This window comes from Pezoporus flaviventris, unplaced genomic scaffold (genome assembly GCF_033815535.1).
Source record: "Pezoporus flaviventris isolate CSIRO_AGI_PZ_B2104156 unplaced genomic scaffold, CSIRO_AGI_Pfla_v1 ptg000036l, whole genome shotgun sequence".
Taxonomy (NCBI): Eukaryota; Metazoa; Chordata; class Aves; order Psittaciformes; family Psittacidae; genus Pezoporus; species Pezoporus flaviventris.
Genome location: NW_026892584.1, coordinates 22,027,661 through 22,042,346, shown reverse-complemented (window position 1 = coordinate 22,042,346; position 14,686 = coordinate 22,027,661). Strand labels below are relative to the sequence as shown.

Below are 14,686 nucleotides of genomic sequence, written 5' to 3'. Positions count from 1 at the left end.
GGTGGTGTGTCTTCTGGTTTTCTGGCAGCGTTGCAGCAGATTGCAGGGTGTGCAGCCAATAACAGGTGGTTGTGCCAGCTAACTGACGTTTCTTTACTTCTCCACAGATTTACATGTTACGTATGATTAAATTATTTTTGTTGTTACTTGTAGTTTAGCATTACAAAAATCAGCTTATTCATCTCCTGGTGATAATGAGTCACAGACACTGTTAGTCACTTAGAATGAGGAATGGCTAGCATTTTACTGGCAGCAAAAGCCAGTAGCTTGAACTACAGAAACTTAATGAGTGAAAAGAAATGTTGTGAAGTAGTTGCATTGGAGTAAAATGGCTAAACTCAAGATTAAATGTGTTAGTCCCGAATTATAGTTAAACTGTGTGCTATTAAGTTGACTTTAAATAGTTTTTAAGTATGCGCTTCATCTAAGCTTAATTGGAATGACTTTTTTAGTGTTTATTATAGGTAATTTCAAAGACAATGTAGAGGCTGTTGGTTGCAATCTCACAGTGTTAATATAGCCCTTTTCCACGTAGGTGTTTCAGTTTATCTTTTTTATTTTTTTCCCTGTCTGGTTGTTTTGCTTTATTTTTGATGAAATAAAATGAGAACTCCTCAGATCTGGTCTTTGTGTTGCTATATTGTTTCCCTGTCTGTCAGAGTAAAAGTATTTAGCAAGGAAGATGTTATTTATTTTCCTTAATTACAAAGAATACTTGTAGAACAAGGCGGTAGTATAACAAGTAAAGTAAAACCTGACTAAATCTTTTCTACACTGAACAGATGAAACATGCTTTCTCTGAGCATTAATAAGGCCTATCTTCCCTTTTGACTGTGCCTGAAGTCACCGCTGAATATTTAACATTAACAGATTTAGTCAGCATAAACTTACCAAGAGTTATCAGTTTATTTGACAAATAAAGCTAAAGAAATCATACAAAGGATCAGAATTTAGGGTTCTAATGTGTAAAACAGAAATCCTTTCAGTTTATGTTTTAGATTAAATGTGTTTATTTAATTTACATTAACCTTTATTCTTTCCTAAGTATGTTATTCACTAGGGAAAATACATTTTCCTTTTATTTGCTAACATATAATAAGAAGTGTAAGAAGAAATTCTAGTGAACCAAAGACTGTTAATGTGAGCTAGTGAGACTGTGGTAGAAAAATGTTTAGCTTTACTTCCACTGGATTGCTTAAAACTGCAGGTGCCTAAGGATTGTATCAACAACTTCAGCAAGTCAAAACTAGATGTAGAGAGAAAACCAATTTTTCTTATAGAGATGGGGGTAGGAATACGAAGTAGTGGTTTTCAAGCTTATTTTTAAAATTTATGCTGGCTTTAAAAGCATCTTTGTACTTCAGACATTAGTAAAGTGCCCTTTACCAGGTATAACAATCACGGTAAAACTAACAGGGTGAAAGGACAGCTCAGTCAGTATCAAGGTGGTTTCATGTTATGTGGCCTTTCGATTTCACAGAATTGAATAGGTCGGAAAAGACCTTTAAGATTATCAAGTCCAACCATTACCCCAGCACTGCCAAGGCCGCCACTAAACCATGTCACTAAGGGCCTCGATTTGCTTGTTTTGTTATTTTAAGGGGGGGGGGGGGGGAAGTCAGGACATCATTACAGTTTTATGCTGGAGTGCAGCCCTCAGTAAATTAGGGTAAGTGTTGCTGTCAACAATAGACTACAGTTTTCATTATTGTAAGCCATGCAGAGCATATGTTCGTAGTGAGTTGTTGGTTTGGACTAATACAGGCATCTCAATAAATGAAATTTTGTGAGCTTTACAAAGGCAAGACTCATGTGATTGCAAATAACTTTTTTTGCCTTTAATGAAGGCAGAGGATGTGGCAGCAGTGAAATGCCAGCACTGGAGTTATGTGCTGTGTGGACTCAATACAGCGGGATCTTCAGCATCCTACAGACTGCTTTTTCTGAGATGGAAGTAGGGGTGTGTGCTGTATTTTTCAGGAAGCTGTCTTGTTACAGTTCTGATTTTTTTTTTTTTTTAAGGCTGATTTTTATTGTTGGGTAGTTGTGGGATTTTTTTGCAGTGCTAAGAGTTTTAACACAGTAATGTCTTTCTGGTTGTTCTTTGTAAAATGAGAATTATGGCCTCATTGTCATGGGTATTATGGAGATTAATTAGCCTTGTCTAGTCATTTTGAGAATCAAAATGGCTGCAAAGGCCAGAAGGGAAGATGAGGTCATCTAAAATGGCATCCTCTCTTATGTCATAGGCCCTTGTACCGTACCTGGTTATTACTGAATACAAGCATAAGGTGTAGTTAATGCTTCCAGTAGGCCATCCTACCTAATTTTACTCCCCTGTTTTGCTATTTAATCTGCTGCATAGTTGTCTTTGTTGTTGACATTTGGCTTTAGTTTTCCATTTGAACTGGCCAGATTGCTGCATTCTGTGGCTGGCAGTCCACCTTTTCCTATTGGATGAAAAGCCAGTATTGTTCTTACTGGGAATGTACGCCTGCAGAAGGATTTCATCAGCTCTCGATCTTCCTTCCCCTCTCCAATTCTTCAGTTTCCAAATTTTTCAGAAATAATTTCCAGAGTTGCCTTCATCCATGCTGTTTAACTTACTGTGACCAATTATACATCCCAAATTTAGTTAGATGTTTCCAAAACATTGTGCAGGAAGTATGGTTTTAGTTATTTATCCTCAGAGTTGCTTTTCAGGATACGATTACTTGCTTTTTAGATATGGCTGGATATTTTACCTAGAACAAGATCTGTAACTTAGCATTTTTGTGTGTTAAAACGCATCTCATTTAAATGAGCCTGTGCCTCTGAATAGTCCAGACAGTTCTGTGTAACTCATCACACTCTGTTACTATTTACTAGTCTATTTTTTTTTCTCTTTTTTTTGTGGTAGTATCATCAAGTACTCTTTGTTTTAGTCAGGGTTTTGTATATGACACAAAATTGAAGTGATTCTTGGAAGTATTATGAAAGATGGGTACACAATTTTAAGGCAGTGAGTTAATGACCTTTTGAAAGATCCCGTCTCCTAAAAGATCCAATGAGGCCAATAAAATAGGTGTTCTAGGAATTTCAAACAGCAGGCTTCTTTTCTTGAGTGGCAGTGCTAGTCAAATTATTTTAAATACTGTCCTCTTAAAAAGAGGCTGTGCAAGAGCCACAGACAGGATGGATTTTCAGTAGATTGGTAATGAGGAAACAGAAGTTTTCTTGTTGAAGTCAGTTCTCTGAGCACTTGGAAATCCAACAGAAGCTAGTGGGGAAATGTGCATGTTTAGGCATATTTACACAGTCATACTTTTTGTTTTAATTGCTTATTTTCTTTTGAAATGTTAACAAATGTAATGTATACTTGGAACAACTGCTAGTAGTGGAAATCATAGGCAGAAATATCTGTAGTTTCAAGTTCTGTAATTTATTCAGGTATTGTGGACCAAGTTTCTACAAAATAATTACAAAATGCTGGAGATAAGAGAACAGATATATTTGGGATTACTACCCTGGGGTATGGCATAAGATACTGAAAAATGTAAAAGGCAGCCCAGCACATGCTCTGTAAACTCAGAAGCAAAGCTAACAGTAATTTTACTTGGAAATTTAGAAATAACATACTCTGCATAAAGTATTCCTTCTTGTGCATTTGCATTTTTGTTTCATTTCATGCAACTGGTATTTGCTGAATGTGTAGCTGAATACTTAGATGATGTGTTCCCTCCTAACAGTGAGCTGTGAGAAAAAGACTCAGCTATCTGTCCATTTAATTAGCTAAATGGAAGTTTGGAAGTGTTTCTAAATGTCAAATTTGAATTCTAAATTAATTTATTTTAATTTCTGATAATACAGAGTTTCTGCTGGAATAGATACAGGATGGAGTTGTTAATTCGCTAGCTTTATTTTATTGCCTGAGCTGTGATTGCAGTTAAGAGTAGGGATTCAGAGTTATAAAGATTTAATATTTCATAATTGTGGTAAAAGTTCCTAAATTAAAGATTAATTTTTACTTGTGCCTTTGTTGTACCTTAAAAATACAGTTCGGTATCTCTAAAGTCTTATAAGTGGATATTTTCTGGACTTATTTGTTGTGTAGCAGCATTGGAAGAAAACGGTGCTGTCTGGTTTGGAAGTGGTTCCTGTAAGAATACATAGGCAGTGCAGGGGTGTAGTCAGTTCTCTTGTGGATGATCTTGATTACTCTGATTTTATTTTTTTTTTTTTCTGCTTCATATGTGGAAACAAAATGGTATTTCAATGAAGGAAAAGTGAGATCTTCTGCCATAGAAAGAATTGTGGAAAGGAAAACAATCACTAATCAAAAATAAGTTGGAATTACTATTGCTTTAAGAACAGCTCAGTTGTACAGGATGTATTCTTTGAAAAAGTTCTTTGAAACTTTACAACAATGTGCCACACTACTTTAAATATAACTGGTATGTTTTTCCTCAAAAACAGTTACTAGTGAGGTTTAACTTCAGTATTTTAATTTTTAGTTATATAAGATTATTATATATTAATCATTAAATAGTGTAGGCACATATAATTCTTTATTTTCCTGTGTTTAACTGGTCTCAGCAGATGGTATGCATTAAAGATCCAGCACAAGTTCTGGCAGGCAGCTGAGCTTGGTTTTCGGCCACAAGTCACATGAAGCCCAAGGCCTTGTCACATGGCAGGGGCTCCGCACCCACTGCATCCAGCAGTTACTCTGGAATTATGTAATACACCCAGTGGTTGTGTTAACCATTTTGGGGGGTGAAGCAGGGTTGTCTTTTTTTTTTTCCTCCTTTTGGGTTTTGTTGAAACATGACGGTAGTTTTAAACTGCCATTATTATTGCTGCTTTAGCTAAGGCTTTTACATGCATTTAAAGTATGAAATGTAATTACATAAATGAGTTTATAGTGCCTATTTTTACTTCCTTGGTGTCTTTTTATACTGGCAGGCTGAAAAATCAGCTGAGTCATGTCATTCGAGTTAAGGCTTAGCACTGGTAGGCGCTTACTGGTGTAGCTATTTAAGAATTTTGTATCCCTATGGAAACCTCTGTTCCTGCAGAGGGAGTGGGGGAGGGAGAAAAAGAGTTGGAAGTGTTTCCACATATGAAGTTATGCTGATTATAGTACTGTAAATGCTGAGGTAATGATACTGGTCCATTACATTAGCCTTTCTTGACATCAGTGTGACTGTGATATTTAGAAGGTGTTTTTAGATCGGTTAAACTTATGCAGAGGAAGAATGTATGTTAAAGAATTTGTGTATCATGATGGTTACAATCCCATAAACTAATTTTAATACTAAAAGCATGAATTTGACTTGTAATAGGAATTATAAAGAATAAGCACTTCTTAATGTGGTTTAGTTCTTTTCTTGATGTTAGTATAGGGAGCAGAATGTTCTACTGCTTTATATTCTAATAGATTAGAGGCTAAATACTGAGTAGTACTTATTTCAGACTTTTCAAAAACTTACTTACAAACCTGTCTTCCAATAAGATCTTTGAAATGTGATGGGTTTCACAAGGTAATAAGTAGCAGAAGCTCTGATCCTGGGAGTACAGGAATCAAGTTGGGTGGACATCCAGAACTGAGAGACTTAAAGTAATTGACAAAGAGCTGTAGCATTGGTCACAGAGTAACCTCATTAACTCACTGAAGTCAGTCTTTCACTAGGGAATAACAGAGTAACCTCATTAATTCACTAAGCTGGTCCCTAATCACTCTCTTAAAGTACTTTAGGAAGTGCCCAATGTGGTATTAATACAGCTTCTTAGAAATGAAAAGAAAAAAAATTCCTTTAATTTTCATATTTATTAGGAAATGTTCCTAAATAGAAGTTTAAACGTTGGAGCTACCTATTAGCTCCTGTTGGCCATTATTTCCTATTTTGAAAGAATAAAGCATATTTAATAGTTTTTTTTTTCCCCATGTTAGAGCACTCACCACTATCTTATTTGTTCCACTGCAAATAGATCATTGTGCACAGCATGATTCCCCCCTCCTTCCACCTCAACTTTGAGGATAAAGCAACGTCTTTTTTTTTGACGTAATTTCTTTTTTTTTTTCTGATATATATTGCTACTTTTAGTTAATATATGGTCTAGATAAAGCATCCCAGTATCAAAACTGTTTTCACCAAGTTGCTTTTAAGTTTAGAAATTATGCACTTTGCCTTTTTTCCTCTCTGTGGAAGTTGGGGACTGCAGTGATGGAAGGTTTGTTTGTCTTCTTTTCCCTTGGAAATCAAAAGTGTCATCTGCCAGTAGAAGGCAGTGTACTGAAAACTGGTGATCGTGCCTTGTCACATCAGTTCATTTGGTGCCATAGTTTTGCCCTTAGCCTCCATGCTGTCTTGGGAAGTTTTGGTAGCCTTCATTTTCCTATTTAGACAGTTTTCTGAAGGTGAGTCTGATGGCAGCTACTGTGGTACAACACTCCCGAAGTGCTTTGCTTCAGTACCGATCAAAATACATTTTAGTTCTGAGCAGTCTTAGCTGGGCATTTAGCATTAGGATCTGTATTACTGATGGGACCTAATCTACAGCAAATATTTGAGACAGTTTTAGTCCCCTTTGATTTATTTTGGTCTGCTTACGGAAGCCAGTAGGGATTTATCTGGGAATTAAGGAGTAATAGTGATGTATACCTAACATGGCTCATCTGACTTACTCTTCGGTTCCTGCTTGTGTTAACTGTATTTGGTTACTTGGTGTTTCATTGAAAGGAAGGGCTGGTTCTCAGAAGGTGCTTGTCTCAGGGCCTGGTTGATAGAATTGCTTCCAGGTGAACAGTGGATTTGTCTTCCCTGTGCTCCCTTTGCTTACACTTTAGTAACAAGGTGCCTTTACTCAAGATTGGATTGAGTAAAGACTTGATGAGTACTTACAAAGCCCATTTGCATAATTTTGAGCTGTGAAGACCATCCACTGAGTAAGGGCAGAATTTTACCTTTTTCTTAGCGGTCAAGGGCCAGCGCACAGAAATCCACGTGTGACAGAAGGGAGGGGTGTACTCTGGACACTTGCTGTATGGCTGTGACAGTATTGCATCCCACTGTGTGCTGGTGTTCCCATTTACCCCTTCCAGTCCTTTCTCTGCCACTACCCACACATTGGGTTCTTGTCCCTGAGACGTGTGATGCAGATTCTCATAGTTTCAGCCATAAAACCCCTGTGTGAATAGCTTAGTGTGGATTTGGGGATTAGAAGGTGATCTCTATAAACCTGACCTGTGTACTTCTGTTTGTAACAGTCATTGATAGAAAAGTTACAGCATAATGGCTGAAGTTCTTCAAAGTGACATCTGTACAATTTTATGCTATCATTATTCTAACCACCTGTTTGAGAAGACTATGGCTGGAGCCCTGGGGATGTGTTGGTATGCTGCCCTTCTCTGCTATTACAGGCTCAACAAGCTGTGTGCGAGTGACAGAACTAGTACTTTCTGTTCCCTCACTAGCAGGAACCATAGGGACTGCTAAGGCCCAAGCAGACTTCAGCCACCAAAAATAATCTGAATTTATCTGTATAATAATGTGGGAAGATTAATTTGCATTCTCTTGTCTATATCTGTACAATAATCATATTGTACAATTATACTTCAAGTTTTCGAGGATAGAATCTGTTGTTTTGCTCTGGTAGTGCAGGGAGATCCTGAGATGAGCCCTCAGAGGCTACTGGATGACAAATACTAATGACTTGTGTGTTGCAGATAATAGGTTAGGTAGGAGGTGCTGAACATTGTTAGGAACTTTTCTGGATGGGAGAAGACAATGCGATGAGAAGTTCAGAGCTAGTAATGTGTGAGGCTCAGTCTTGATCTTGCATGTCTAACGAGCACAAGACTGCAGTGAGTTAAGGTGGGAAGACAGTGCTTCCTCCCTGCTATCTTATGTGATGTTAATGAAGAAAAGTCAGTTACATTTGTCACAAGAAGCTCCTGCTGCTAGGTTGTTTCACTTGGTTCAGCACAGAAATTTACCATCCTAATCATAAGAATCTGCACAAACAGAATACCATTTAAATTCTATGAAATAAATAATATATACTGGTTTGGGTTTTTTAATCTTGTCTCAAACTCTTGACACCTACAGAGTGAGATTATGTGAAGAGGCTTGGGCATGGCTTCTTGAAGATGTATTTCAGAAATGCATGCAAATACAACTTTGTAATTGTGGTCTCATAGAATTATAAAGTCTGTAACTGACCAGAAAAGCTGGTATATATGAGTAGTGGAAAACCTTGTATACTGGGCTGGCACAGAAAACTTTTTTATTCCTGCTGATACCATTACAAGTTCAAAGTGGTGAAGAAATGTGCTGCTTAGAACCAAGTATAACAATGTGTTGGCCTGGAATAATGTTACGGAGCAGTGCACAAGACACCATAGAGGTCCTGTCTAGCCAAATTGGTGTATTGCAGGCTGCTTTGGCCCAAGTGTCTGAGAATACAGACTTAATTTTCAAAGTCAATGTCATTGTTGCTGTCATCCTTTGGGACTTGAAAAAACAAGTTGGATCTCTTGCCAGCTATGACCTTTTTGAAAAAGTAGTAGCTGTACATGATAGTTTATTAATGCAGTGTTTATAAAACAATAAATAATAAAAGCACTTTTTGACAGTCTCACTGGCAGAGACTCAAGGCTGATGGAATCTTGGTCTGTTTTGCTTTCCTCAGAAATACTTCTGTGCACACGTTTCATTGCCTGGTATGACTTTAGGGATAATAACTTAATTTATATTCCTGTACTGTGTAGAATTTGAATAGAGTTGTTTGAGTTGAGAGAGACATGATGGGGAAGAAGATGACCCAGCTGTACATTAAATTTTAGTTATGTGCTAAAATAGTAAGTGGCTCTCATTTGCTGTTTTGGAGACCAGGACAAAAATTCTGGTTTGATATTTTTGCCATGTTCCTGATAACAGTGTGAGAAAAATGAAGTTGATGTTTCTGTTACTTCTAAATTTGTATTTTTACTTGCAAGCCTGTGATTTCCTATGTGTTGTTTGTTTTTTTTTTTTTTCCTATTTGCTGCAGGAAAAAGAAGGAGAAAAAAACCCTTTAACTAAAGCTTCAGTATTGCTTTTTTCCCCTCCTGTTTTCTTCAGTCCTACTTATTGTCCTTAATACATCTTTATAAAATGTTTCTGCTGCCTCTTCTACACAGTGTAGTCCAGCTTCTACTTCCTGGTTGCTAGCAACATCCAACAAAACCACAAACCAATCAAAAAATGCAAACTGTTAAAAGAAACAAGCATCAAGTACATAGAGCTCCAAGGTCGAAGTAGCTTGAAAGAATTTTCTGTGAAAACTCTTGTTAAAATTAGATCAGGCACTATTTTCAGAAAGGATAAATAATTCATTTTTTTCAGAACAAGTGAAGTTCTTACCATTGCTGCTTTTGTAGGAATTCAGCATGCATTATTGCTATAGTCTACAAAACTGTTGAAGTCTGAGTAGCTGTTTATTTTGAGAACCAAGTAATTCCTGCAGGTGAAGTGCATGACAAATCTACAGTTTCTTCCTGAAACCTTGTGATAAACTTGGTTACTTTATTGGAGGACTGGAAATCATTCCTCTAAATCAGAAAACAAATGTCATGATGGCATTTGGAGGTTGCTGTTTGCCTTCTAATAAAAGTGTGGGCTCTGACTAATGTAGCTAGAGGTTCTGGCAAAAAGGCATTTTAAAAAAACCCAAGCACTTCATTTTTTGCTAGTGAGCTGTGCTCTTACAAGAATGTTGCTGATACAGTGGGCTGACATTTGTGTGCTGACAAAAAATTCAGTAGCAATGATAGGCTCTTAGTAACCTTGTATTTTTTGTGTATCTGCTGGGTAATTGGTTCTTATGGACAGGTGTTTTTAAGGACAGGAATAGATTTCTTCCAAATTTCTAACTTTCCGTTTAAAAAAAATACTGCCGAGTTCCATTTGTTCTGTGTCTTTTTATAAGCCATTAAGTCATAGAAAAAATGTAAGTGTTAAATTTGCTTTTAACTCCCTGCAAAAATCTTGAGGATTTTTTTCTGTTGTTTTCTTTGGATATCTAAGAATGGTTTACTTCTGCTTGCTAGTGTTACAGTGGAGGCAGTGGAGTTCCTGACCTTCCATGTGGTTATACGTGGGTGGTTTTGATTCATTTGGGTTTTTTTTAAGATCTGTATTTATTGTTAAATTTATTTTCATGCAGTATTATGTTGGACGAACACAAACTTCATAGCAGTGTTTAGTGACCTGGCTCGTACAGTGTAAAATGCACTGTAAAAAATCCAACAGAAAAACACTTGTTCAAATAGTACTGTCCACTTTAATTTTTATATACTGCAATACTTCTTGTATATGGTGGTCATCTAATAATAAATACAGATTTCAGACTAATTTTTCCAGAGGGTAATGTCTTCAAAATGCAAAATTCTTTAAGAAAGATGTGGAGTTAAATAGCGGATTTCTTAAGAATAACAGACAATATAGGCTGGATAGGGCAATGTAAGTATTAAATGTGATTTAGCTTTATCAAAGCTTCTCTTATTAATTTATGTCATTAAGGATCACTGGGTAATGTATTTATTTGTGAGGCAGTATTATTTAATTAATTCAAAAAGCATAGGCAGATCTTCAAGGAAACTATTAGTGTTTTGCTGTCTCAGGACTAGGTGCCTCTGCATGAGTCACTGTGTGTACCAAATGGGGTATGAATGACCTCTGGCTTAGTCTTCAGAATGATGGATGATGAGTACTAGATGTCTTCTAGACCAAAAGCATGCTATTACTTCTGCTATTTTTTAATTTAGAAAAGTTTTAGGCTTTCTTTTGCAGACCAAAATCCTAATGTAAGAAAAGTTACAGTATTTGCTTCCTGTAGATTTAGTCTCATCTCCTACATCTAGGGATGAGGTATCCAGTTAATTTGAGTACTGTCACAGCATATATTCCCTTAAATTCCCACCACCACCTTGGAAGTCTCCTGCCACTGTAGTGAGCAATCATTATGTTATTTATTGCTGAGTAAGTATGCTATTGGAAGACAAATTGTCTTAAAGTATAGCTTCATGTCTTAGAACTTTTGATCTAAATCAGTCTTAACCACAGCTGCTGTAATAGTGAAAAGCATTATTGTGGCCATCCATTTTGGTTTGTGTCCTAATATGTCAGAGGGGTAGAAGGACTGCTGCAGCTTGCTTACTCTGTTTTGAAGTCATGTAGATGTTCTTGACTGTCCTTGTGTATGGAAATGAGCCTAACAATAAAGAGGAGATCCAGAGGCTACTGAGATATGGATATGAAGACAAACTGTAATGAAGGCAAGCTAAATGAGTTAAATATGTTCTCAACATGGTTAGGGAAAAAGAATGAAGTGGGATGCAGGGGCAGAAGCTGAAATAGTACAAAAAGACAAGTGAGAATGCTTGTAACATAGGGAAGAAAGACCACTCAGAATTAAGTTGTGTAGCGAATACAAAATCTTTAGTCACTGTATCAGTATTTCATGGTTAAGTTTAAGTAGCTATTTATAATCGTGAACCGTGAAGCTTTGTTAAGATAAAATGCATTTAGATTAGTTATGTGAGGTTAATTCCTAAAATAATTTCCCAAGAGGATTTTTCCCTGAACAGTTGTAAAATTCCAGGAATTTTTTTTACTTCCCCCCTGCCTGCGCCACTGGCTTGCTCCCCTAGTGCAGTGTGTGTTCAGATTACTGATCGGAATTTTGGAGTGTGTATGAGATGTGTGCATCCTAGTGTTCTAGATGAATGCCCTAAACCAGTTACAGAGTAACTGAGCAAATCGTGTTAGTGTGAAAAACGTTGATCTGTTAATGTGAAAGTGTATGATATTACTTAATGTAGAGAAACTTGCGCAACTTAGTAATGTGCTGTTGTGTGTTTGCTTTTTTTTTCTCCTGCAGATGCCCCCCTCGAACTTTTTTACCAGCATTGTGCAAAATTTTTCTTGATGAAAGTGCTCCAGACAATGTATTAGAAGTAACAGCTCGTGCCATAACATATTATCTGGATGTATCAGCCGAATGCACCCGAAGGATTGTGGGAGTGGATGGAGCTATCAAAGCACTTTGTAATCGTTTAGTAGTTGTTGAACTTAACAACAGAACAAGCAGAGATCTGGCTGAGCAGTGTGTGAAGGTGTGTGTACTGAAGATCCTTCTTCAATAAGGAAGGATTTGGAAAAGAAGGAGCTGGAAAACTTGCTCATGTTTCTGAAGTTTCCTTATATTCTAATCCTGTTCATTTTATTAAAATGCGAAGCATAACCATGGAGTATGATACATGCCAGTGATGCTGCCTATCTTTATTGTCAGTCAGCTGCTCTTCAAAGCTGAGATTCCTTTTAAAAAGTATTGAAAAAGAAACAAAACAAATTAGAAGAAAGCTTTACTGTTTATATTGTGTGTCTAGAATGCCAAGTCTAATTTTGTGCAAAAAAAGGGAATGAAGAATTGCTCCAGATACAGATAAATTACCTGCTATAAAAGGTGATCTACTGTCTCTTCAGTAGCACTACACACAGCTCTTCTGCACCCTTGTAGAGTTTTAAGAGAAAAGTTCAGGACCCGTAAAATCTGTTGTTCAAAGCATAACTCATGGCCATGTGGTAGTTTATAGTTTAAGTCCTTGAATACCATGGCATCAGACTTCATACACGTATTTACTAGTTCTAGTCTACTCAGAAGTACATCACTGGAGGAGTGGAGTAATAGTACTCTTGGAAGTTTCAGAACTCTCAGTTGTGTGTTATCCAGAGACTTAACTCTCTCAGGAAAGGATACTGTTTTCCAGGTGTCTCACGAACACCTGTTGTGACTATGCTGTTAGGGGATGTTCTTGTATTTGCCTCTGTATTTTTGAAGAAAACTGTAGCTACTAGAGTAGTGGAGGATTTGGCCCACTTTTGGGATGTGGGGTGGGATTTTTGTTTTTTGTTTCATTTTCTTAACAGCTTTGTAGATGGGTAAATAAATGACTTTTTATGTATACTTCATTGTAATTAAATTTCATTTTGTCACAGGTGTTAGAATTAATCTGTACCCGTGAGTCAGGAGCTGTGTTTGAAGCTGGAGGGTTGAATTGCGTACTGACATTCATTCGTGACAGCGGACACCTTGTTCATAAAGATACTTTGCATTCAGCTATGGCTGTAGTATCCAGACTCTGTGGCAAGATGGAGCCTCAGGATTCTTCATTAGAGATCTGTGTGGAGTCACTGTCTAGCTTATTAAAACATGAAGATCATCAGGTAATGTAATATGTAATAACATAAATTTGCAGCTCAATATACTGTGAATTTAACTTCCTTTATGTTTAATATGTTTAATAGATGAATAGTTAGGTATTTTTATATAGCCTTCACAACTATATGTTTACATAGTAGTTGTATTTATATATTATGATAGCTTCCTTTACAATTGTGATGACAAGAAGAAAAAATATGCTTAGTGTCTGACCTCAAGCACTGTTGTGTGAATATGATCTTACTTGATCTCTGAAAACTTGATTGAAAAACATCCTGTAACTTTTATCAGTGTATTTTGAAATAGTTTCTGAAGTAGTTATTGTTGTATGACTGCACCTCTGTCACTATGAAATCTGAGCATAAATAAGAGACAAAAATATTTTTTTTCCTTTTGCCAGACTAAGAGAAGCAATTAAAACTTCCACAATCAATGCTAAAATATTACAGTAGAAAGCCATCTTAAGTGGTACTACTACTATAGATGAAGCACTGCTTTTCTATTGCAGTTTTACTAAGTTGAGATGAGCTTGTAAAATCTAGAAAATGAATTCTAAAGGAATTCTCTTCCTACTAGTAGGATCCTTTTGTGTATGTCATACTAATGCTTTGCAATGGGTCTTTAGCCAAATTTTTGCTGTACCCTGGCCAGGTTTCTTGTCCATATCATTCTCAGTCCCCATTTTGTTTCCACCTCTGTCCTCATTCCTTTCTCTATACCCCTTGGCCCCAGTCTGGTTTAAGCAGCACATCATACAAACCTTTTTGCCTGTGAGGTTAATTTTTAAAATACATTTTTAGGTTTGTGTTTTGTTTTTTTTTCTTTTGAAAGACCCAGTTGGCAGGGGACTGTCACAGTAGCCATTTCAGAATAAGCTGCCATGTTTTTTAAACAATTCCTAGCTGTATCAATGCACTGCTCATCTCGGGCAGTCTAATCCTGAAATCTAGACTGTAAGTCTGTAGTATTTTAACTGTTTTCTAACTTATAATGTGTTTGAAAAAGCAATTGCTGGGGCTGTTGGAGATCTGAATGAAAGTTCAAATTAAATTACTCTGTTAGCAGTTTAGCTTTAAGGTAAGCATGCTTAAGATTGGGGTAACACAGACAATAACAAGTAAACCTCTGCCACTGTCCTTGAGAAACATGTCTTTTGTGAAACAAGCCTCAGTTTTACAATGCATGTTGATGTGTATTATGGATTTAACTGGCAACTTTTTTTGTAAAGTTTTGTTGGTGCTGTGTTCTCCCCTCCTGTCTTTTTACACTGTTGGATTTGGTTACTTTTTGTGAGGGTTACCAGTTAGTAATATCACTTGAAGGAAAAGTTCAGATCAGATGAACGCGGCCTCAAGAACAGCTTATCTCTAAGTTGGTTGCTGGTTTTTTTTTTTTTTTTATATTTCTCCTAAACCTGTGATTTGTGAGAAGAAATGTAAAT

The 14,686-nt window shown here is 36.7% G+C and overlaps 1 protein-coding gene across 10 annotated transcripts in view; it reads left to right on the top strand.

The window, feature by feature from the left end:
• The window catches only part of HECTD1 (HECT domain E3 ubiquitin protein ligase 1), a 59,410-nt gene that overhangs the window by 5,812 nt on the left and 38,912 nt on the right, over positions 1-14,686 (top strand). For all 10 annotated transcript variants that reach the window (XM_061463452.1, XM_061463449.1, XM_061463448.1 and 7 more), the window contains exons 3-4: positions 11,905-12,139; positions 13,023-13,250. In XM_061463452.1, coding sequence (XP_061319436.1) covers positions 11,905-12,139; positions 13,023-13,250 — 463 coding nt within the window. The remainder of the gene's footprint in view (positions 1-11,904; positions 12,140-13,022; positions 13,251-14,686) is intronic.